Here is a 25,342-nt window from a genome sequence, read left to right as displayed (position 1 = left end):
AGGGAAAATGAGAAGGGTAGAGGAGTACAGTCGTGGGAGTGGGGTAGGTGGGATTCATACGACTAGGGATTTGGGTTTGTGCCTCCCAAGGGGATGCTAATTGTTCTCGTTCTCTCCTAGAAAAAGATGAATAAATAGGGTTAGGGTATGTGGATAAGAATGTGATGTCTCACCCTTTAAGGTTACTGGAAATTTTCTAGATATTGGAACAGAACTTAATTCATCTTTGCATTGGATTAGAACTTGAACTGCAGTGCGCAATTGGGACAGAACTTAATTCACATGTATGACCTGATAAAAATAAAGGGACCACATGTTAGGATTAGTGCCCTAAAATCCTATTGTATGCCATGTATGATATTATGTTGTGATTAATAAAATTGTTTTATTATTATCTAAAATAATGGTAACATGAATATTTGGATATTATCATATAGTTCGTGAGATGTATAGTATGTAATTTATGTGATTTAGTCACAGAATATATAAATCACAAGTTCTTTGTAAACTTAGAATTTTAATTTATAGTCGGTGATGAAATTGGGCATTTCATCTGCGAAGACTATAGCATATCAATGAAGAGTATTTGTCTTGATCATAGAAGTGCAGACTTCTAATTGATATGTTAATATGTTTTAAGTGTTAAGACATATTGAACTGGACCGCTGTGAGATTTATTATTCAACTAACGACTGTTAAATGGATAATATATCTCACAACTTCTATTTACATCAACCCTCAATTCTGAGAGAATAATAAACCTGATCATGAAGTGTAGGTTACTTTGATATATCAAGAGTGAGATCTAAAGTCACAATCAAAACCTCAGTATGTTGGGTAGCTACATTTAGTGTTGTAGGAACATATATTTTCAAGATGAAATTCATAATCTCTTAACGGAGATATAAAATATTCACTTGAGATAAGTTTAATGAGTTTGGTTATTTAGAATGTTAGGCCTAACTACTTTAGTAAGAAATTACTAAAGTATATATTTATGAAATTGAATTTCATAAATATATGATGAATAACCTAAAGGATTAAACCAGGTACCTAAGAATTAAGATGTAGTAATTTTCAAAGTGGCAGTCAACATTCATGACTTTATATTACTGTAAATATTTAAATGAAGGGGTTGAATGTATAATAAGGTCTTGGGATATAATTTACTAATAAGGCCAAGATTGTAATTATATTTAAATAGTGGTATTAAATATAATTAATGGTAATTTTGGGCTTGTCAAGAGTTTACAGAAAGGCCCAAAACCTATTGAAGTTAGTGTCTTATTTGTCCATTTTGGTCCCACTACAAGCCACATACTAAACCCCAAATGGAATGGCCCAAAAAGCTAGTCTAATTATATAATCAGTTATGTATAAGGAGAGAAACATATAGAATTTGTAATGCATGAAAATGTATGAAAATGGTGTGTATGTGAGTGTAAGCCACTCTCTTATTCTCCCTTGAACACATACATGTAAACTGATTGAGAGACCACACTTCTTGGGCATAAGTGGAATTGGAGTGAAGATTAAAAGTGTTCCCAAATACTTTTAATCTTTAGTTTTGAATTTCACCACACTATGGTACGCTCTCTTGTTCTTAAATTCTAAAATTTACATAGTACATTTTATCAATTGTGAATGAAGTAGATCCTTTAATTTTCCGTTGCATATGTTTTGTATGTGATACAAACTATGTTTTTCCTACACCACATATGACAAAGTAAATGGACCTGGGTGAAAACTAAACACATAATTTATGAATATTAGTTAAATTCTTTAATTAATTTGATTCTTAAATCTTAATGGCATGCTCAAATAAGGAAACTCAAATGGTATATTTAGTACTAATTTTCCATGGAAATCACACTAAAATTTTAGCATGCGTTTCATAGAAAATTACGTACTTTTTCCACAATTAAAATGCAACATGAGTAATTTCATTCAATTAGTGTCATCTTATTCAATTCAAGTCTAATTTTTGCCCATGACCAATCAAATCACACGAAATTCCATAGTTTTAAATATAACATCAAAATTAATCTAATCGCATGGTTTAATCTCAATTTAAGCTTAATCAAATTTAGTCAACCGCATAAAAATTGATAAAAATCAACAACAAAAAATGAGGTTTAACCATTAAAACCATGAAATCCTTTAATTTAGGGCTAAAAGTTCTATCAAAATTTAGAGCTAGACAAAATACGGTATTAACAGATATGATGTCCAATTGAATGAATCTGAAAAGCTCTAGCTTAAGGTTGAGGTTGAGGACAAAGCCAAGGCTTTAACTGAATGGAGAGAGGAAGTGGAGAAAGAACTCCAAGAAAATATCCAGGCCCTCAAGGAGAAGACAACTGAGCTAGCGGCTAGGTCTCATACCTCTCAGGATGAACTCCAGGATGCCTATGATCAAGGTCAGGAGGATTGCAAAGTTTCTATGAAGAAGGAGGTGCAGAATGCCCTCGATCTACCATCCACTTGGTGTAGATGTTCCTTCCCCCCATAATATCAAAATTGAATTGTTCATGTTAGGGGATTTAGGCCCTAGTTGTGCTAAATAACCAATTATTAAGCAAGTATATTAATTAGTCCAACTATGTTCAAGGCTTGGTCAATATAATCACACATAATATTTCATAAAATAAAAAATAGTTGAAACACATGAACATGCAATATGATGACATAGGGAAAACCAATGGATCAACTATTCCTAAGTAAAATTTACTATGAGTCATGAGGGCTTAACCACCAACTCCAAGAAAAACAAATCTACTATATAAAATTAAAGTTTACAAATAGAATAATTATATTCTAATTTGATACCTCATGTAGAACTTATTGACATTACCCAAAACAGCTCCAAATTCACATACTCCTCTATAGATTAGTGGCTTTTGATCGATTGAGTTGGTATCAAAATTATAGAAATTTCAATTCTTCTTGGGCTTGAATCCTCAGTCTTGTCTTGGACTTGAACCAAACTTCAAACACACTCAAGACTCACTAAACACATAAAACATGAATACATTTGATCATGATTGGCTAATTTAATCCAATGGACTCAACAATTCATCGACACAAAATTCATCGTACAAATGGTATAAACTATAAACATAATGAACACAAACTTTCAAAGAAAAATATTACAAAGGAGTTGTAAATCTACAAATGGAGATTTGTTTTTTCTTTGGGCTGCCTTGGAAAATGCTTAATTAAAAACTTGTAATTTTTTTCAAAGGTCATGCTAACGGGGGCCCTTAGGGTAATAGTTAACAATCCATTTTATGAAAGTTTTGACACTACTTTTATGAGAAATGAAAAAAGCTGTCAAAACATTAATTGCATTTTTTCTTTTTTCATAAAAATTTTATTTAAATAGATTATTAACCATTGCCCTAAGGGCATCCTTTAACATTTTCTTTTTCCAAAGAACTGAAGAAGTTAATGTGGGCTAGTGAGAGGATGAACTTGTGTCAACTTAACAATTCCCAACATAAGGATTTATCTAGATGCCGTTAGAAAAGTTTTTTTTTCAAGGCGCCATTGATTTCTATCAAAAGTCACCTTAGCAAGTCCTACAATAGTTTTAGAAGCAATACAGCTTTCCACTTATTCTATTAAATGCAAAATTCTTTTTGATCTCCAGTAACTCTTGAAGGTAAACTTTCAATCTAATTTGAACCTCCCACAATAAGTAAAATCCTAAATATCCATCTATCTCATCAAACCATGAATGACCAAGTATTCTGGTGTCTTACTCCTTTAGGCGAGTTTTCAGTGAAATCCACTTATAATGCTATTAGAGGGCAGAATTCTCCAAGCCACCCCCACATGCTCAGTAAAGATTGGAAGGATTTATGGAAGCTTAAAGTAAATGCCAGAGTCAAAAACCTTTTGTGGAAAATGTGTTGGAACATTCTTCCAACTTGTTCAGTTCTTAACAATCGATTTCCCATTTCTTCTTTGAAGTGCTTTTTGTGTAATAAGGCCCTTGAAACTATTGAACATTCGTTTTTACAGTGCGATTAGGCTGTTCAGCTTTGGTTACTAGCCCTGTGGCCTTCATATATGAGTAAGTTATCCTCTCTATCTATCTTGGATTGGATTAAGGTTATTTTAAATCCAAAATCCATGTTGGGGTTGAATGAAGAATCTGTTAAAGACTTCCAGCTTTATGCTACCATTCTCTGTGATCATTTATGGATGGCTAGAAATAAAGCTAGAGTGGAGGGTTCCAAAAGTAATCCAATTGAGGGCTCCAAAAGTAATCCAACTGATCTTTCCAGGCAAAATTTTAAAGTCTTCATGGAGCATAAAGAAGCTTGGAATGAGCAAAATGAGAGACCATCCAAAGATGTGGCCTGGTCTCCACCTCCAAAGAGCTGGATCAAGCTAAATTTTGATGCTACAATCCATGAAGAGAAAACCACAGTTGCAGTTGTGGGAAGAGATATAGCTGGCAACCTTCTGTTGGCATGGTCAGAGCATTTGAGAGTGGAAATTCCTTGTTGGGGGAAGCGAGAGTAGCTTGGTGTGCCATGAGATGTGCTATGAATGAAGGATTTAAGAATATAATCTTGGAGGAAGATGCCTAGAATGTCATTGAGCCACTGAAAAAGTCAGACGTAGCCCCGCATTGGAGTATCAAATCTATTTTTGAAGATATTTTGTACTTTGCTAATTGCTTTTCAAATGTTGAATTTTCTTTTGTTCATAGAAAGGGTAATGTATCTGCACATTTGCTCGCCCAATAGGCAGCTCTTGTTAACTGGTCTAGGCCAGTTTCCATCTCTAATTTGCCTTCTCATGTATCTCAGGTCATTGTTAGAGATGGGTCCAAGCCTGATCTTTTTGTTTCTCCCTAGTTTTAGGTTGAGTTTTTTGAGCAATAAAGTATTTATTCAAAAAAAAAAAAAAAAAGTTACTCTTAAAGAATTTTTTATGAGAATGAATGGAGAAATTGTAAGTAATGGTGTCTAAAATTTTAAAGCTGATAACTTTGTTCTCCATAGTTGGTTTTAATTTCTTATCTAAAACAACAAAACACAGATCAAACCCATAAACTAGATCAAACCAAACACACAGATCAAACCCATAAACCAACACATATCAAACCATAAAGGCATAAACCAACACAAACCCATTTATCTAGATTAAACACAACCCAACCACAGCCACTTGACTTAATTTTGAAAATGGAGCCACAACCACCCGAGCTAATCTAAAAAGAGAGGGGAAGATGAGTTCAAGAGGGTGAATGAGTTCAAGGAGGAGCTCAACAATGGAGGTCTAGAGAGAGAGAGAGAGAGAGAGAGAGAGAGAATAATATAAAATTGGTGTGTTGATGAACATTGTCTTTTTTGACAAATTGTGACGCAGGACGGTTTTAGTTGAGTTTAGCTATATGTTTTCTGAAAATTTAATTTGTTGAGGCTGGTGGAGATGCCCACATTATGTAGAGGAGCTATGCTAGCTCACCCAGGCCATGATATTTGATTGTGCGGTAAAAGGACTGGGAAAGTGCTTTGGTCCTTTCGTTATATGTTCATAGTTCAACAGTTGATTGCCATGGAAACATGCTTTGCTTCAGAGATGCTGATATCAATGTATAAAAATAAAATACACCTGCTCTTTTTGGCAGTTGGAACTTGGAATGCTTATGTGCAACTGTCACTTATGGGAAACAAATTCCTAATGAAACGCTTACAATGAAATATCAACATATCATTCAAAGTTGAGCAGAGTAAAACATATCAGTTCAAGAGCAACTGTCAAATGCAAAGATAGAAAAACACGTTAAACATTAACATCATCAAATTTATTTTTAAGTATAATCCCTTGACTGATCCAACTGCAATACATTTTTATGTTAAGCAGGTATGGTGGCTTAGTGTTTGATTTTGGGCCTCTTCACAATCATCACCGTGCAGTGGGCATGATGAGCACAGTAGTCACTGACACTGCCTAAAACAGCCCTGCATGAAAATTAAATTGATTGTCAAGACTCAAAGTTTCATGGATGAGCAACATATTTCCACCAAAAGTTTCCAAGCAAAAAATGAATCATAAGTAGTAAATGGTAACATGTTATTGAATTCTTGCTTGTTACAGTTAACAATAGAAGCACCTGTTTTGATCAAGATCAAATATCAGACTAATGGCAGAAAATAAATAAAAAAGTTCACTGCTTACTTCTTTACAATTTAACAGTTGTAAACCATGACAGCAAAAATAAGAATAAAGGTTTAGAGCAATACCTCTTGATAGCTCCATAGCCATGGCTACCCACAACCAAAATGGATGCATGGTGTTTCTCCACTGCCTCACAAAGAACATTCCTAGCATCTCCTTCCACCACCTCCACTATCACATCATGCACCTGCATACATTCGGAAACGTTAAAAGAAGTTGCCTGGGCTGGGCTCAAAACTCTTGAGTTTCCATGTGTAAGATATGACAATTTCAGCATAAGATACCAAAACACTGGTATTATGTATGAGTATAATTGCAAGTATATATGTATATGTGTATATATAGATACTTTCAGGGATGAACTCACTATCATAATGTGAGCATTATATGCCATTTGATAAACCATCCACCGCTATCACATTGCCTCCAGAGTGCTTAACTTTGAAATTACAAAATTTACTTAGATGTTGGTCAATGGATTTCTGGTTTTTGTGGGTTTCTTAGGCGAAGTGACAAACAGTGGTATCAGCATTAATATCTTGGATTGAATTGAGTCAATGTGCATCCCTTTCATATGTGATCAGATTCCTCTGCTATGATCTCTCTGTTTCCTCAACTCCCCAGGACCCCAAGCTACATTTGTTTTTCATTTTCTATGCCTGGATTTTGTGCACAAATTGACAAGTTGACCATGTACGGTGATTGCGCACGTCCACTCTTTCGGGTGACATTCTTTTATTGCTTTCCATTAATTGAATTTTGATCTTTTACTTTTATGAAAGGGGTCTGAATTAGAAGCTCATTGAGAATCAGTTTTCTACTTGTCAACCTAGCTAGTAAGTTTTGCAAAAACCACCCTTACCACTGGGTCAGATTCCATGTCTTAGATTATTCAGCTTAATCAATATATGCATAAAGAAAAAAACAAAACTAAAACTTCATTTATTATTATTATTATTACTCTTATTTAACTTTTAAAGCCATTGAATTGTTCGATGATAAAATTTTGAGATCAGTATATGATCAAACGTATCATGTCAGCATTATATAAACATGGTAAAGTCTGTAATATTGACCTTTAGCATTGCTAAAAAGCTTTGTAACTCAGCTATTATCTCTTAGTGTTCGAGGCCAAGATTCAAATCCTTTCATCCCCAGTTATCGAGTTAAAAAATTTAAATAAAAAAAATTTTAAAAAAAAACTATATTTGAAACATTTAATAATTCAGGAAAAAAGATTAAAATCCCAGAATAAAATTAAAAATAAATAAATACCGATTTACTGTGGCAAGATTCCCTGGCCGTTTCAATAATTCGGGCAGCGATCTTCTTCAAATCAGCCTCCACCATCGGTAAAACTTCGGCGGCCCCTAAAAATTATCCATCATAACAATTCACTCAAATAAACCAAACTTACCCCAAAACAAAAATAATATTCCACTTCTATATAGTATCATTTCAAATCATTTTTGTTGTTGGGTATTTGATGAAATAAAATATGAAAAAGGTGGAAGTTTTATTTTTTACCAGGTCCGGCGAGACCTACGACGGAGGAAGCAGTGGGTTTGGCGTGGACGAGGACGAGCTTGAAAGGATGGTTGGAGGCGTAGGGTGTGAAGAAGTGATCCAGAGTCCACTCCAAAGCGTAGGTGCTGTGCTCGCTGTCGTCGATAGCTACCACCATCACTTGCTTTTCTGCTACTGCTTCTGCTGGGCTTGCCATTTTCCAATCTCTCTCTGTTGAATCGAAGAGTGACAATCAGAACTTTTGTTGTTTCTAGAGTTTATTAGTTTATGGATTTGGAATACTTGGCATTTGGACTTTATAGACATAATTGGACGCTTTCTCAGTTTCTCTGAAAGCCACTGCTGACAGGTAATGAGGGAAACGACTTTGTCGTTTTCTGGTTATCCACGTAACTTATTCGATGCTTCAAGTTCATGATTGCCGTAAAGCGTAAGCTAAGTGCTATAAAAATTCGGGTGATGATTGGGTTAGGGTGACGGTTGAGATTATAACATATGTAAACATATCATTATTTTAACGTTCCAGTTTTATAAAAAAAAAAAAACGTTCCAGTATACTACATCCACTGTACCTAACTCTCACCTGACAAATTTTATTGCTTTTTCTCATAGGATTTTGCCAGATCAGTCCCCTATACTGGAACGCCAACTGCGTGTCCGCTGTTTGTTTTGAAAAAAGATTGGGTAAGTTAGACTTTTGCCCCTAAAATTTGGTGTTAAAGTTAGATTTTGGTCCCTCAAAATTAATAATTAAGCTCGGATTTGGTCCTATAATCTATATATATGTGTTAAGTCAGATTTTGGTCCCTCAAAATTAATAATTAAGCTCGGATTTGGTCCTATAATCTATATATATGTATATATATATAAAACCGAACCCTCTGCTGATACTATAATTTTTCATGTCAGCACAACACAATATTTTAAAAATAAAAAATTAAATTAAAAACAATATTTTATTTTTCTCTCCAAAACAAAACCCGATCCTTATCTTTAAAAATAAACACAAACTCAGCACGCAGACTCTCTCTAAGATCTTTCGACGCCGATGACTCTCTTTTTCTTCCATCTTCTTCTTCTTCACGAAGCCCCATCAAAAATTTCCACCTCTTTTTTGTTATTTATTTCAAAATTTTCCTAACAGCAACAATGACCAAAGGACCTAAACCTTCAATCTCTCTGACCCTGCTTTCACACCCAAACACAGCAGTGGCGTGAACACTCTTATTATCTACGTAAGCAGCACAGTTTTCCTAAACCTTAGGCCTTTGTTTGTTTCTTAGGAAAGTTTTATTCAGTTTTAGTTTTACTATAAGGTAAAAGCAGACCTGCTTACAGGGCTTAACTAGACTAGGCTTCTGCTCTAACGGCACCAATCAGTCCTTTACTTCTGAGAATTTTTCTGAGAGGGGCATTCCATCAGCTATGTCAAAGGCTGTTTTATGGTCTCATGTTAGCACATTCACATTAGCGCATCACACATGGCATCCTTAAGGCTTTTCAGCCACAATTTGATTGCTTCACTGTTGTGTTGCTTCGCCTTTGCATCCAGAAGCACAGCTTTGATAATAGAAACTGTCTCCCCAAGTTTGGTAATCTCGTCGTTGACACTCCAGGTGAGCACGATCTCTATGAGTGCTAGGTTGCCTGCTTTCCCGATAATTCCAACAGCAATGTCGTACAGAATTCCTTCCGCCATTTCTTAATTAGTGAGAATTGAAAGAACGCTATTCTTTGTGAGAACTAGAGGGTAAGAGTAAGACCTGAATGATCTGTGATTTGTGTGACTAGGGATGGAGTAACAGATTGACCAAAAGATAAGACCCTACTTTTTGAATGCTTGGATGATAGTAAAACACGCAGCTGTAGGGTACAAAATGCACAGTTCCCCAACTGGTATCAATAATCGAAAGCAGACAAAACAGCTAGAATGCCCCCTTTGAACAGAAAGAAAACCGTGTGGATCACAACTACAAGTACTGTTCCCACCTTCGCCATTATTGAAGCAACCGACATAGTAGTAACTTGTGGTATCTTTTAAACCTTTTTGGGTTAATGCAGTGGTTCCTAGTTGGGTTGATTTAGGATGGACAAAAGCAATAACAGCTCACTCACTACCTGCAAGAAATAACGTGTCACAATTGCTGCATTTTAACCGAATGTTTTTGCAAATTGGGATTGGACTCTCTTCAAAAGCACTCTCTTTCCATTGCTGTTATATTATCATTTGGGATTCCAAAAAATATGCAGCAAGTGTTTGATAAAATGTGTGTAAGTACCCTCTCTTGGTGTTGGTCTATGTGGGTAACTTTTTTTACTCTTTTTCTTTTATGTTTTTAGGTTGTAGTTGAATTGCAGTGGTAAATTCGAATTTTGATAGCTTAGTTACACACATATACACACACACACACACACACATATATATATATATAGTTTAGTTATTATTCTCAACTTTATTTCCATCATCTACAAGGGTCTTTGGTTTGAATTTGTTTGTATTTGTTGTTGATTGATGCCCTATATGTAAATCAGAATAAAATAATCTTTTTGGTTGAATTTTTTTCCCTATATTATGCCAAAATCACCTTCTTAATTTTTTTTGCTATATTATTTTGTTGTGGATGTAACTAACAAATATTTTTGTTACATGCACCGCACAAATTGTTTGATAAAATACATAAGGGTATTGTTCTTTCCACAATTTGATTTTGTACAATGTCCTTTTTTCAGGTTTAATAAGTGGACATATACACCCAATGTTTACTCAAACTTGCCTATGCCTTGCATAAAAAAGGTATAATACTCCCTTTTTTAATGTTTTTTTTCTTTTTTCTGTCTCTACAGGACTATGGTTTCTCCTAATGACTACTCTATTTTATGAAATTCAAATAAAAAACATAAAAATAAATTACATAATCATAGACAATAATTAAACAAATGAAGTTGTTGAATAGCATATTGAACTCAAGCTCTCACTTGAAGGATGATATGGTATTCTTTTTCTTTTAATTTGATAGTAGTTTGCCATTTCATCATATCTTGAATCTCTAGAATGATATGTCTCTTTCCAATTTACAATAGAGTATAATATGCAAGGTTTAGAGAATGTATAACAACTCCTTTGTTGTAGCTTATGAATTTATAGGAGAAAGATGACTTTCATTGTCCAAGAATTGGAGGAATTATACTACTCACCAGTGGCATGGAATCTCTTACTTTGTCATATTTATTCCATTGATTCTTTTTGTAACAAAAAGGAATATCATATCAAGCCAGCTTTAGCTTACAATTTATACATATAACAATATAACCTTAGTGCACAAAGTTTAAAGGTATGAAGTTAGAGGTTGATTTTAACTTTGTACTTGGGTTGAACAAAGCACCCTAATTTCTCATATTGGTGTAATGTTTTAAGAGATTTGAACTTTTTATAGGGATTTGAACTTATATAAATACTCCTATATTATTTAACATTCTTCAAGAAAACAAAAAAAGGAAACACAATATATCTTTAGATTTTAGTTTTAGTAGTTTTTCCATGCATCGCACAAGTTTGCGACTAGTTTTTTTTTTTAAATGGAGAACAATTTGATCATTCCATCTATTTTGACTAATCTGATAGTTTTTAGACCCCTTAAAACACAATTGGATTAACCTAATTAATTAGCCAAGTTATTACTTAGTTCAAATTCCAGATCTAGGTTATCACAATCAAACAATCATATCATACATAACAGCGGATATATAAATAACACAATGATATGATGATTCACGAAAACCAAACCGGTAAAAAACCTGGGGAGGATTTAACCAAATACTCTCAAGGTAAAAAGCAAATCCACTAGAAAGAATCGAAGTTTTACAATTGCGACTTAAACCACTAACATCCTATTACTACCCACTAGTAGAAACTTGCTGACACGACCACGTGCAAGCTTCGAGACCATGGACTCCTTCTTTCTTAGATTCTCCAGCAAGTATAAGCACACCCGCTTGTGTTTCTTTAAGTTCTTATGGCAGCAACTGAATGATCATCAAGTTCTTGAACGAATCTCCTCTTGATAATCTTAAGCTTGTGTAAAGGAAAGCTCCTCATAGATCTCACAAGAGATTTACACAAACAACAATATGAGCAACATTAAAACGTGACTAGGGTTTGCCTTGCATACCTAGGACAAAAATACAAAACCCTAAACATTTTAAATGAACTAGGGCTGAGTTGGAATTCTGCAGAAAAACGCATTCTGCCCAAATTTTGATTGATCGAGCCTAAGTTTTGATCGATCGAACCAAGCCGAATTGCTTAATTAAATTTGTATTAACTTAAATCCAACTTTACATAAATGACACAACTTTGAGCAAGTCTAAACACGACTAAATAACTTGTTTTGATCATGGTTTGCCAACAATACACATTAGAGTTCTAAATACATAAGTTCCTAAGTCTTTAGAACCTAACATAATAGAATGCTGAAGCACCTAATTTTTAGAAATTAAATCAAATTAACCACATTTTTAAGGGATCGAAATCAAACTAACCCAATATTTAAGGGACTAAAATCAAACCAATCTCATATTTAGGAGACCATAATCAAACTTATTCCAAATTTTAGTGACCAAACATATACTTTTTTTTTTCTTTTTTTCTAAAAAGAAGCATATTTGTATCTATTTAAAATATACATCAAAATATATATGAACATGTAAGTGTATATATAATAAGTGTATCCATTTCGTGCATGTAAACGTGTGTGCTCGCATGAACTATGTTTGTATATGTAATGCATATTTTACATATTTAGAGATACCAGGTTTAGAGACAGAAGGAGGTGGTTTGGCTTGGACGATGACAAGCCTGAAAATAGGGTTTGAAGCAAAGGGACTGAAGAACTGCTTCAGGGCCCAGTCCAAAGCAAATGTGCTGTGTTCTTTATCATCAATACCAACCACCATCACTTGCTTCTCAACAATGGCCATTGCAATTATGTTGGTTAAGTTGTTCTCTTTGGCAGTCAAGAGTGCTTGGACTAGCTCAGTTAATTGAGGATTTGATGAATGAAGGCAATGAGAATACTGAATAGAGATTACTAGTCAGACTATTTATACAAAAACTGAAACTTGTGTTTGTACCTTTTGGATAAGTTTATAAGTACGAAAATATTAGTTGTAGACAGGTAGACCTTACACTTGTGTATACTTTTAATTGCATATTTAATTTGAATAATTTTTCAACAAAAAAAAAAAAAAAATTGAATAAAAGTTATTAAATTATAAATATGACAACTAATTATGATATTACCCATTAACAATTTCACATAAAAGTGCTAAGTATTTATTTTTCTTATTCAGCAAAATAAAACTAAGTACTTAAAAAAATATTACAGTCTTTCTATTATGCTTAAGTGGGTTGCAGATATTGGACTTTTTAAAACCATTACACTTTAAAAAATATTACAGTTTTTCTATCTGCAACCCACTTAAATTGTAAAGAATTTAGTTTATTTAGCCTCTAATTTAAGACTGATTCAGTGATGTAAAGGATTCATTGTGAGTTGTGACAATTAAATTCTCAAATTAAGTTGTTTATTATTCTAGCTAGAGAAGAATGTGTCACCTTTCATATTGTTGTCAATTTGTCTATTCCCATTGTTAAACTTGTAGCATTGCCACATGTCAAAGAACACTAGTATTCTACTATAGTCAAGTGATATGACCAACAATATACAATTTTTTAAAAAGAAAAATTGTGAAAATTTTAGCTTCTTCTTTTGCCCCCACTTTTCTTGAAGTTGCATGCATGAAAATATCTGACAGTATATCTCAAAGGGATCTCTTGGCTCTTGCTGCTTGTGAAGGAAAATATATTATAGTAGGAGAATGGATCTTGAAAATGAGAGCTAAATATAGTACTCAATGTTTGATTAAATCTTTAAGGCTGTGATTAAGTGTTTAATTATATGGTATTGAATTTCTTAACGTATTTTTTTTTTAAAAAAATTATAATTATATTTAAAAAGAACAAGTGGTTTGCTTTGATTTTTCTAGTAATAGTTGATCAAATCTGCTGGCTCATTACCATGAGGGCTATAAAATAATACAATGTTCAAACCCTTTTCTCTGTCTCCTTTAAAGCTTGCTTAAGGTCCTTTTTTATTTTTAATTGTATGCTTAAGGTCTTTATATATATAAAAGAATTTTTTTTTCTCAAACTAGAATAACACTGAAAAACACTGTCAGATACTCCAAATGAAGTGTATATAATTGATATCGGATGTAACTTAAATATAAAAAGAGCAAGTGGTTTTCTCTAATTTTTGTAATTATGATTGATCAAATCTGCTGGCTCATTAGTCGTTACCATGTGTATTATATGCATGCAATATTCACAATTCATCATATCCAATACAAATTACATGAAGGTGAAATTAAAAAAGGGTATCATTATCAAAGTCACTCTTGAAAGAATGAATTAAACGAGAAATAAAAAATGTCACCTTCAAAATAAAAAATTAATAATCGTAGAAGGATGGGTGGAGAAGAAAATAGTTGAATGTGTCTAAACTTTAAAAATGTCAAAATTTTACACTTAATTAATCACTTGAGGCAATTTTCCCCCTATTTTCAAGTTTATATAACTATTCAACCTCCACTAGATGGAGAAGTACCACATTTCAGTGAAGGAGGAGCAGAATGCCCTCGATATGCCATCCACTTGGTGTAGATGTACCTTCCCCCCACAATATTCAAATAGAATTGTTCATGTTAGGGGATTTAGGCCCTAGTTCTGCTAATTAACCAATTAATAAGCTGAGCATATTAATTAGTCCAACTATAAATGTTCAAGACTTGGTCAATGTAATCACACATAATATTTCACAAAATAAAAAATAGTTGAAACACATGAACATGCAATATGATAATGTAGGGAAAACCAATGGAACAACTATTTCTAAGTAAAAATTACTACGAGTCATGAGGGCTTAATCACCAACTCCAAGAAAAACTAATCCACTATATAAAATCAAAGTTTACAAATAGAATAATTATATTCTAATCTGATACCTTGTATAGAACTTATTGACATTACCCAAAATAGCTCCAAATTCACAGACTCTTCTATAGATTAGTGACTTTTGATCGATCTGAGTTGGTATCAAAATTCAAGAAACTTCAATTCTTCTTGGGCTTGAATCCTCGGTTTTGTCTTGGACTTGAACCAAACTTCAAACACACTCAACACTCACTAAACACATAAAATATGAATACATTTTATCATGACTTGCTAATTTAATCCAATGGACTTAACAATTCATCGACACAAAATTCATTGTAAATATGGTATAAACTACAAACATAATGAACACAAACTTTCAAAGAAAAATATTACAAAGGAGTTGTGAATCTGTTAAGAAGAAGATTAAGGGTGCAATTGAATTGAAGAAGGGTAAAATAGAATTGAAGAATGGAAGCAAGTGTGGTTTGAAGAAAACAATTGCACAAACAAGGCAGTGTTATCAAAGCAGAAACCAGAAGAGGCTTAAGGTGTGGTTGAAGAAATTACTTGCAATGTTGAAGAGTTAAGCAGAAGCATGTGAGTTACACGTGTGAGAGAGTAGTTAGTTAGTTAGTTAGACGTAGAGTGACACTTGTCCTAATCTTATTGGAGGAGAGTTTGAGGGAATTCTGTTAAAGTCTGTTAGAGTTTTTCTGGCACTTTTGCTCCTTTTTTGATATGTAGTTGGTAGTATAAATAGAGGTTAATGTGTGTAAATTAGTTAGTCTTTCTAATTCACAGAATTTAGAAATAAAAGTTTCTTTCTTTCACTCAAAATTTTCTCTCTATTTTTTCTAGAGCTTTCTTGAACTTTCTGTAATTTTCTTTCTTGATTTGAGGCTTCTTGTTTTAGCTTGTGATTTTAACATGGTATCAGAGTGTTAAACAAGGTCAAATCATTTTTTTTTTCTTTTGCTTGAATTCTCTGAATTTCATCCTGTTCTTCTTCAAGCTTCGAAGCTCCATTAATGGCATCCACTGAAGAAGCTTCAAACAATCAATCTTCTTCTACTATGAATGAAGATTCTGTCAATCCATTCTTTCTTAGTAGCAATGATAACAACATAGTGCAACTAGTGTCTCAAAAGTTGATTGGAGGAAAGAACTATTAATGACCATTTCATTCACTGCTAAACACAAGATTCGATTTATCAATGGCACAATACCAGCACCAAATCCAAATTCACCACAATTCATCTTGTGGACACGATGCAGCATGATAGTTCTGAGTTGGATCATCAATTCAGTCTCACTTGGCATTGGTTCTATCATCATGTATACACATAATGCTAGAGCAATTTGGCTTGATTTGCGTCACAGGTTTTCTCAGAAAAGTGGATCTAGAATCTTTGAGCTTCAAAAGGAATCTGCCTATCTTGTACAAGGTCAATTCTTTGTGGAGGATTATTATACAAAGTTCAAGGCTTTGGTTGATGAATAGGCTAACTACCAATCAATTCCTCTCTGTAAGCGTCCTTGCACTTGTATAGCTCAAAGAATCACTTCAGATGTTCATGATCATGATCAAGTAATGAGATTCTTAATGGGATTAAATGATTCCTATTTAGCTATTAAAGGTTAGATTAGGTTCTTTTCTTGATCTTGCAAGAGGAGAAACAAAGAAGCTTCAAGAATGGTGAATTCACTGGTCCTGTTATAGCTCATCCTATTGAAGCCACAGCATTATATTCCAATGCAGGTTCTGGTTCAAAACACAGTCACAGTGGCAAAGGAAATTCCAAGATGGAAGGACCTATTTGCACCCACTATGGGAAATCAGGGCATATAGCAGACAAGTGCCATAGGCTACATGGTTTTCCACCAGGATTTAAGTTCAAAAACTAGTCCATGGCAAACCAAGTCTCTTGCAATTAGATAGCAAGATTTGGGACTATCAATCCTACTTAAATTGGTGAAGAATCTGTTTTTTCAACGCCATAGTGTCCAATCTCCAAGTCACAATGTGAACAGCTTTTAGCCTTCTTGAATTCAAAATCAATTGGTGAAATCACTTAGCATTCAGCTTCAACTTCACAGCAACAAACTAGCTTGACCATTACAGGAGCAAGTACTTCACAGCCTTTGGCATTAAGTGCTTCCACTTCCAGTTATCTCAACAATTTCTCAAGCAAAACCTTTTGTTCTTTATCCACTACAGTTCTAAATTCAACTATTTTTACTATTGAAGTAGTAAATAGATCAACTTTTGATAAAACAGATTAGATCATTGACACAGGGGCTATTGATCATATGGTCGATTCTGTCTTAGTTTTTTGTTCCATCACTTGTGTTTTTAATTCTTTTGTTTACTTACTTAATGGTGAAATGGTCTTATTGACTCATATTGGCACAGTACATCTCACTGAAACCTTAATTCTTACTGATGTGTTGTGTGTTCCTTCTTTTACCTTTAACCTCATATCTATTAGTAAATTGAACAAATCACAATATTGTTACCTTATTTTTCTTGGATCATTTTGCTACATTCAAGATCTTGCTCTCTGGAGCACGATTGGTCTGGGTAGAGAGCAAAATGGATTGTATCTGCTAGATAACAAGTACAAGGATTTGTCTTCTATCCCAGCCGCTACTCACTATCATTCAGTTTCTACTCATTTTGATCTTTGGCATTTTAGACTAGGGCACCCTTCAAGTGGTAAACTTGAGCTTGTAAATAAGATTGTGTCTTTTATACAATGTAATAAGACTGCTCATTGTGACATTTGTCCAATAGCAAAGCAAAAGAGATTGCCTTTCTCTTCTAGCACTCATGTTTCTAATTTACCTTTTGTCCTAATTCATTGTGATTTATGGGGTCCTTTTTCCACTCTTACTGTTGATGGATACAAGTATTTTATTACTATTGTTGATGATTTCTCTAGATGTACTTGGATTTATTTGATGAAAACTAAATCAGAAACCCAGGTTCTATTGCCACAGTTTTATGCTTTTTTTAAAACTCAGTTTAATAGGAAAATAAAGTGCATAAGAACAAACAGTGGCACTGAGTTTCTGCTAAGAGATTTTTTTAAATCCAAGGGCATAATGCACCACTTGAGTTGTGTTGAAACCTTTCAACAAAATTCAATTGTAGAGAGAAAGCATCAACACATTTTAAATGTGGCTAGAGCACTTAAATTCTAATCAAATATTCCTTTAGAATTTTGGAGAGATTGTGTGCTCATAGTTGTTTACCTTATCAACGGGTTGCCTTCTTTTGTTCTTGCAAATAAGACACCCTATAAAGTTTTTTTTGGACAATTTTCTTGTTTTTTACACCTTAGGGTTTTAGGATGTCATTGTTATGCATCTACACTTGCACACAACAGGCATAAGTTTTTACCTAGAGCCACTAAATGTGTGTTTCTAGGTTATCCTTTTGGTGTTAAAGGTTATAACTAATGGATCTTACTACACATTCAGTATTCATCTCAAGAGATGTGCACTTTTATAAGTCCATATTCCCTTTTCAATCTCATGTTCTTCCTCAGAACCTTGATCCTTTTGATTCTGATCCTTTGACAGATGTGCTTCCTTCCTCTAAAACTAATCCTTCTTTTATCACACCTATCTCCTTAGATTTTATTTCCTCACCTACTTTTTCTAATGAGCATCTTCCCATTACTATTATTGATTCTACAATAGATACTACTGCTACTCCAGAATGTGTTCCTCTAGATGCTTTTGTTAATGATGTTACTTCACCATCTCTTGCACTTGATTCACCCATTGATCCACCTCCTCCAGTTAAACCTATACCTCCCACTTAACTTAGAAAATCCACTAGGGTCCATAAGTTGCCTTCTTACTTGCAGGACTATTCTTGTTCTTTGCTTACCACTAAACCACCTTTAGGTAGTCCTATCGCATAGCACTTTTCTTATGCTAATCTTAGCACTTCCCATCAAGCTTTTGCTCTTGCTGCTAGTGTTGAAGTTGAACCTAAGTTTTACCATCAGGCTATGCTTTCAAAGGCTTGGCAGGAAGCAATGAATAAGGAGATTTCTGCTTTGGAGCTCAATCATGCTTGGGATGTTGTCCTTTACCCGCTGGTAAGGCTCCAATTGCATGGAAAATGGGTTTATAGGATAAAATATAACCTAGATGGTTCAGTGGAAAGGTACAAAGCCGGATTAGTGGCTAAAGGGCATACTCAGCAAGAGGGGCTGGATTACTCTGTAGCCTTTTCACTAGTTGCTAAATCAGTCTCAGTTAGGGTGTTGTTATGCATTGCTGCTATCAAAGGTTGGCCTCTACATCAGTTAGATGTTAACAATGCCTTCCTTCATGGTGATTTAGATGAGGAAGTGTATATGTCTTTACCCTAGGGATTTCACAACAAGGCGGGCTGCTCTAATGCTACTACTAGACCTCTTGTATGCAGGTTGAGGAAGTCTCTTTATGGCTTGAAGCAAGCAAGTAGGCAATGGCATGCCAAATTGTCAACAATAATCACTGAGTTAGGATTTGTGTAGTCCAAATCTAAGTGTGCTCTTTTTGTACACTCAAAGGGTTCTTGTTTCACAGCTCTTTTAGGGTATGTTGATGACATATTGATCATTAGAAATGATTCACAATGTGTAGCAGATTTGAAGAAGCTTTTGGATACCAAATTTGGGATAATAGACTTAAGAGCCTTGAAGTATTTCTTGGATTTAGAAGTGGCCAAAAATGAGAGGGGTATAATTCTTAATCAAAGAAAGTATGCATTAGAAGTGCTGTCAGATTCAAGAATGTTAGGTTGCAAGCCCATGAGAACACCTATGGGACAACATCTCAGATTGTCCAAGGATAAGGGTGAGTTAATTGATGATCCTTCACAATATAGGAGGTTAATTGGAAGGTTGATGTACTTGACCTTGACCAGACCTAACATTTGTTATGCTGTGAATAGATTGAGTCAATTCTTGAACAAGCCTAGGCAGCCTCACATGTTGGTAGCAGTCAGGGTTTTGCAATACATTAAAGGTACTCTAGAGCAAGGTTTGTTTTTCTCAGCAAAATTAGATTTCAAGTTGAAAGCATTTTGTGATGCAAATTAGGTTGGTTTCCCTGATATTAGAAAGTCATTGACAAGGTATTGTGTATTTCTTGGAGAAAATTTGATTTCTTGGAGATGAAAAAAAGAAAATACCGTGTCTAGACCTTCAATTGAGGCTGAATGCAGGTCAATGGCTTTAACTTGCTGTTAAATTACTTGGTTTTTCTACTTGCTTGAAGATTTTAGAATTGAGCATTCAAAAGATGAACTTCTTTGTTGTGAGAAGAAGGTAGCTTTACACATAGCTGCAAATCCTGTGTTCCATGAGAGGACTTAACATATTGAAGTGGATTGCCACTTGATTAGGGAGTAGATACAGGCAGGTATGATCAAAACTTTTCATGTGAGAACTAATTTGCAATTGGCTGATGTATTCACTAAAGCACTTGGTGTACGTGTCTTCATGGACCTAGTAAGTAGGCTAGGCTTGATCAACATTTTCAATACTAGCATTACTTATCCAAAGTCACTACAAGACACATAAGTTATTTTTACAGCAGAAGCAACTTTGGTCTTAAGGGGGGGCTGTTAAGAAGAAGATTAAGGGTGCAATTGAATTGAAGAAGGGTAAAACATAATTGAAGAATGGAAGCAAGTGCAGTTTGAAGAAAACAGTTGCACAAACAAGGTAGTGTGATCAAAGTAGATACCAGAAGAGGCTTAAGGTGTGGTTGAAGAAATTACTTGCAATGTTGAAGAGTTAAGCAAAAGCATTTGAGTTACACGAGTGAGAGAGTAGTTAGTTAGTTAGTTAGATGTAGAGTGACACTTGTCCTAATCTTATTGGAGGACAATCTTGGGGAATTCTGTTAGAGTTTGTTAGTGTTTTTCCCGTGCTTTTGCTCCTCTTTCTAATCTGTAACTGCTAGTATAAATAGAGGCTATTATGTGTAAATTAGTTAGTATTTGTAATTCACAGAATTTAGCAATAAAAGTTTCTCTTTCACTCAAAATTTTCTCTCTATTTTCTAGGGCTTTCTTGAACTTTCTGTGATTTTCTTTATTGATTTGAGGCTTCTTGTCTTACCTTGTGATTTTAACAAAATCCACAAATGGAGATTTGTTTTTTCTTTGGGCTGCCTTGAAAAATGCATAATTAAAAACTTGTAATTTTTTCACAAAACTTAAGAAGTTAATGTGGCTGGGTGAGAGGACGAACTTGTGTCAACTTTAACAGTTCCCAGCGTAATGATTTATCTAGATGCCGTTACTAAATTTTTTATTTTTTCAAGGAGCCATTGATTTTTATCAAAAGTCACCTTAACAAGTCCTACAATAGTCTTAGAAGCAATACAGCTTTCCACTTATTCTATTAAATACAAAATTCTTTTTAATCTCATGCAACTCTTAGGGTCCGTTTGGTTGGAGAAGTGGAAAAGTGGGAGGGTGGAAAATTAGTGGGAGGATGGAAAAGTAAATATTTAGTTTTCCCTTGTGTGTATTTGGTTGGAGGGATGGAAAAGTGGGAGGGTGGAAAACTCTTTTGTTTGGTTCAAAAGAAAATTGAGAGGATAGAAAATGTAGTTTATATAAATTAACTATTATACTCTTGTTACATAATAGGTAAGAAATAGATTTATTTGTACTCATTAAATAATATAAAATTTACCAACAATCATATTTTTCAATGAGAAGTGTTACGTCCACAACATTTTTCGCAATACTTTCACAATAAATTATATGTGGTAAGTTATTACTAATTTTAATTTGAACACATCACTTAAATATTTTTTTCATGCATATTAATTAGTAACAACCCACCACTTAAGAATTATTGTAAAAATATTGTAGTAGCATTTCTCAATTTTTTATCCTTTATTTTATTTTTCCCTTATCTTTTTTTTTTTTTCATCTGCACGTTCCTTTTCTTTTTCTTTTTCTTTTTCCCCTCTTTTTATCTCCTCCACACCTTTCCCTTGTCTCTATCTTCACTTTTCTTTTTTTTCTTTTTATCTTCACTTGTCTAGAGCTTTTCCTCTTATCTTCACTTTTCTTTTTTCTTTTCTTCTCCTAGCACTTCGTTTGGAGCTCTATCTTCAATCTTCACTTTTCTTTTTTCTTTTCTTCTCTAGCACTACATCTACTCCAGAGCATTCAAGAAGCACCATTGCATGTCCTCTTCCCACCGAGGCTTAGATAGGCCAGTTTTGCTCTTTCTTTCTTTATGCCTTTTTTTTTTTTTTTTTTTTAAAAAAAAAAAAAAAAAAAAAAAAAAAACTTGATTTCAGAGGGTATTATGGTAAAAGTGCTGAGAGAGCATTTTCTCTTCAGGCTTTTCCTCCTGATTTGGGAGGAAAAAATTTGTGGGCCCAGGAGAGAAAATTTTCTCCTAGGTTTTCCTTCATCTCTATTTTCTCTCGTTTACCAAACAATGGAAAGCATTGTTTTCCACTTTATTTTCCGCCCTATATTTTCCATCCTTCCTAAATTCACCCCAACCAAACACAGTGTTAAAGAATTTTTTTTTTATGAGAATGAATGGAGAAAATTGTAAGTAATGGCATCTAAAATTTTAAAGCTAATAACTTTGTTCTCCATAGTTGGTTTTAATTTCTTATCTAAAACAACAAAACACATATCAAACCCATAAACCAACACATATCAAACCCAAATCAAACCATAAAGGCATAAACCAACACAAACCCAATTATCTAGAGTAAACACAACCCAACCACAACCACTTGACCCAATTTTGAAAATGGAACCACAACCACTTAAGCTAATCTAAAGAGAGAGGGGAAGATAAGTTCAAGAGGGTGAATGAGTTCAAGAAGGAGCTTAACCATGGAGGTCCAGAGAGAGAGAGAGAGAGAGAGAGAATAATATAAAATTGTGTGTTGATGAACATTGACTTTTTTGACAAATTGTGACGCAAGACGGTTTTAGTTGAGTTTAGCTATATGTTTTCTGAGAAGCTAAGTTGTTGAATTTGGTGTGAATGCCCACATTATGTAGAGGAGCTATGCAAGCTCACCCATGATATTTGATTGTATGGTATAAGGACTGGAAAAGTGCTTTGGTCCTTTCGTGATATGTTTATAGTTTCACAGTTGATGGCCATGGAAACATGCCTTGCTTCAGAGATGCTGATATCAATGTATAAAAATAAAATACACCTACTCTCTTTGGCAGATGGAACTTGGAATGCTTTTGCGCAACTGTCACTTATGGCAAACAAATTCCTATCAAACGCTTACAATGAAATATCAACATATCATTCAAAGTTGAGCAGAGTAAAACATGCCAGTTCAAGAGCAACTGTCAAATGCGAAGATAGAAAAACACTTTGTACATCATCAAATTTATTTTTAAGTATAATCCCTTGACTGATCCAACTGCAATACATTTTTATGTGAAGCAGGTATGGTGGCTTAGTGTTTGATTTTGGGCCTCTTCACAATCATCACCGTGCAGTGGGCATGATGAGCACAGTAGTCACTGACACTGCCTAAAACAGCCCTGCATGAAAATTAAATTGATTGTTAAAACTTCAAAGTTTCATGGATGAGCAACATATTTCCACCAAAAGTTTCCAAGAAGCAAAAAATGAATCATAAGTAGTAAATCATAACATGTTATTGAATTCTTGCTTGTTACAGTTAACAATAGAAGCACCTGTTTTGATCAAGATCAAACATCAGACTAATGGCAGAAAATAAATAAAAAAGTTCACTGCTTACTTCTTTACAATTTAACAGTTGTAAACCATGACAGCAAAAATAAGAATAAAGGTTTAGAGCAATACCTCTTGATAGCTCCATAGCCATGGCTACCCACAACCAAAATGGATGCATGGTGTTTCTCCACTGCCTCACAAAGAACATTCCTAGCATCTCCTTCCACCACCTCCACTATCACATCATGCACCTGCATACATTCGGAAACGTTAAAAGAAGTTTCCTGGGCTGGGCTCAAAACTCTTGAGTTTCCATGTGTAAGATATGACAATTTCAGCATAAGATACCAAAACACTGGTATTATGTATGAGTATAATTGCAAGTATATATGTATATGTGTATATATAGATACTTTCAGGGATGAACTCACAATCATAATGTGAGCATTATATGCCATTTGATAAACCATCCGCCACTATCACATTGCCTCTAGAGCACTTAACTTTGAAATTACAAAATTTACTTAGATGTTGGTCAATGGATTTCTGGTTTTTGTGGGTTTCTTAGGCGAAGTGACAAACAGTGGTATCAGCATTAATATCTTGGATTGAATTGAGTCAATGTGCATCCCTTTCATTTGTGATCAGATTCCTCTGCTATGATCTCTCTGTTTCCTCAACTCCCCTACATTTGTTTTTCATTTTCTATGCCTGGATTTTGTGCACAAATTGACAAGTTGACCATGTACAGTGATTGCGCATGTCCACTCTTTCAGATGACATTCTTTAATTGCTTTCCATTAGTTGAATTTTGATCTTTTACTTTTGTGAGAGGGGTTTGAACTAGAAGCTCATTGAGAATCAGTTTTCTACTTGACAACCTAGCTAGTAAATTTTCCAAAGACCCTTACCACCGGGTCAGATTACTAGTCTTAGATTATTCAGCTTAATCAATATATGCATAAAGAAAAAAACAAAACTAAAACTTCATTTATTATTATCATTATTATTTTTTAACTTTTTAAAGCCATTGAATTGTTCAATGATAAAATTTTGAGACCAGCATATGATTATATAAACATGGTAAAGCAGGTATCTATAATATTGACTTTTAATATTGCCAAAGTGGTTTGTAACTCATCTGTCACCTCTTAGCGTTTAACGCCAAGACTCAAATCCTTTCATCCCTAATTATCGAGTTAAAAAATTTAAATAAAAAAAATTATATTTGAAAATTTTAATAATTCAGGAAAAAAAGATTAAAATCCCAAAATAAAATTAAAAATAAATAAATAAATACCGATTTACTGTGGCAAAATTCCTTGGCCGTTTCAATAATTCGAGCAGCGATCTTCTTCAAATCAGCCTCCACCATCGGTAAAATTTCGGCGGCTCCTAAAAATTATCCATCACAATCAATAACAATTCACTCAAATAAACCAAACTTACCCAAAAACAAAAATAATATTCCACGTCTATAAATCCATTTCTAGCTATATAATATCATTTCGAATCATTTTTGTTGTTGGGTATTTGATGAAATAAAATATGAAAAAGATGGAAGTTTTATTTTTTTACCAGGTCCGATGAGACCTACGGCGGAGGAAACAGTGGGTTTGGCGTGGACGAGGACGAGCTTGAAAGGATGGTTGGAGGCGTAGGGTGTGAAGAAGTGATCCAGAGTCCACTCCAAAGCGTAGGTGCTGTGCTCGCTGTCGTCGATAGCTACCACCATCACTTGCTTTTCTGCTACTGCTTCTGCTGGGCTTGCCATTTTCGAATCTCTCTCTGTTGAGTCGAAGAGTGACAATCAGAGCTTTTGTAGTTTCTGAGTTTATTAGTTTATGGATTTGGAATACTCGGCATTTGGACTTTATAGAAAGAGAGGAGATGTTGGTCCGATTTG

At 34.2% G+C, this 25,342-nt stretch overlaps 2 protein-coding genes across 2 annotated transcripts; both read right to left on the bottom strand.

The window, feature by feature from the left end:
- Positions 1-5,701: 5,701 nt before the first annotated feature.
- LOC115971633 (universal stress protein PHOS34-like) lies at positions 5,702-25,269 on the bottom strand. Its single transcript, XM_031091632.1, has 5 exons — positions 25,189-25,269; positions 7,726-7,911; positions 7,474-7,568; positions 6,264-6,385; positions 5,702-5,981 (listed from the first exon to the last, which is right to left on the bottom strand). The coding sequence occupies exons 1-5, from the start codon at positions 25,208-25,210 to the stop codon at positions 5,894-5,896; spliced, it is 513 nt and encodes a 170-aa protein (XP_030947492.1). The 5' UTR covers positions 25,211-25,269; the 3' UTR covers positions 5,702-5,893.
- Positions 22,956-25,322, bottom strand: LOC115971634 (universal stress protein PHOS34-like). The gene is made up of 4 exons (XM_031091633.1): positions 25,015-25,322; positions 24,737-24,831; positions 23,566-23,687; positions 22,956-23,279 (listed from the first exon to the last, which is right to left on the bottom strand). The coding sequence occupies exons 1-4, from the start codon at positions 25,208-25,210 to the stop codon at positions 23,192-23,194; spliced, it is 501 nt and encodes a 166-aa protein (XP_030947493.1). The 5' UTR covers positions 25,211-25,322; the 3' UTR covers positions 22,956-23,191.
- Between the last annotated feature and the right edge of the window lie 20 nt (positions 25,323-25,342).

This window comes from Quercus lobata, chromosome 12, assembly GCF_001633185.2.
Source record: "Quercus lobata isolate SW786 chromosome 12, ValleyOak3.0 Primary Assembly, whole genome shotgun sequence".
Taxonomy (NCBI): Eukaryota; Viridiplantae; Streptophyta; class Magnoliopsida; order Fagales; family Fagaceae; genus Quercus; species Quercus lobata.
This window is presented reverse-complemented; position numbering and strand designations above follow the sequence as displayed.

Bases quoted from the DNA above. Each gene is read 5' to 3' on its own strand.
- LOC115971633 (XM_031091632.1), bottom strand. From the start codon at position 25,210: ATGGCAAGCCCAGCAGAAGCAG. The intron at 7,912-25,188 runs TAGCAGAAAAGC...AAATGGCAAGCC, and splicing joins GGCAAGCCCAGCAGAAGCAG to CAGCAGAAGCAGTAGCAGAA. The intron at 6,386-7,473 runs GTATTTATTTAT...GAATGTATGCAG, and splicing joins AATCTTGCCACAGTAAATCG to GTGCATGATGTGATAGTGGA.
- LOC115971634 (XM_031091633.1), bottom strand. From the start codon at position 25,210: ATGGCAAGCCCAGCAGAAGCAGTAGCAGAAAAGCAAGTGATGGTGGTA. The intron at 24,832-25,014 runs GTAAAAAAATAA...GATAATTTTTAG, and splicing joins CGTAGGTCTCATCGGACCTG to GAGCCGCCGAAATTTTACCG. The intron at 23,280-23,565 runs GTATTGCTCTAA...ATTTTCATGCAG, and splicing joins GGCTATGGAGCTATCAAGAG to GGCTGTTTTAGGCAGTGTCA.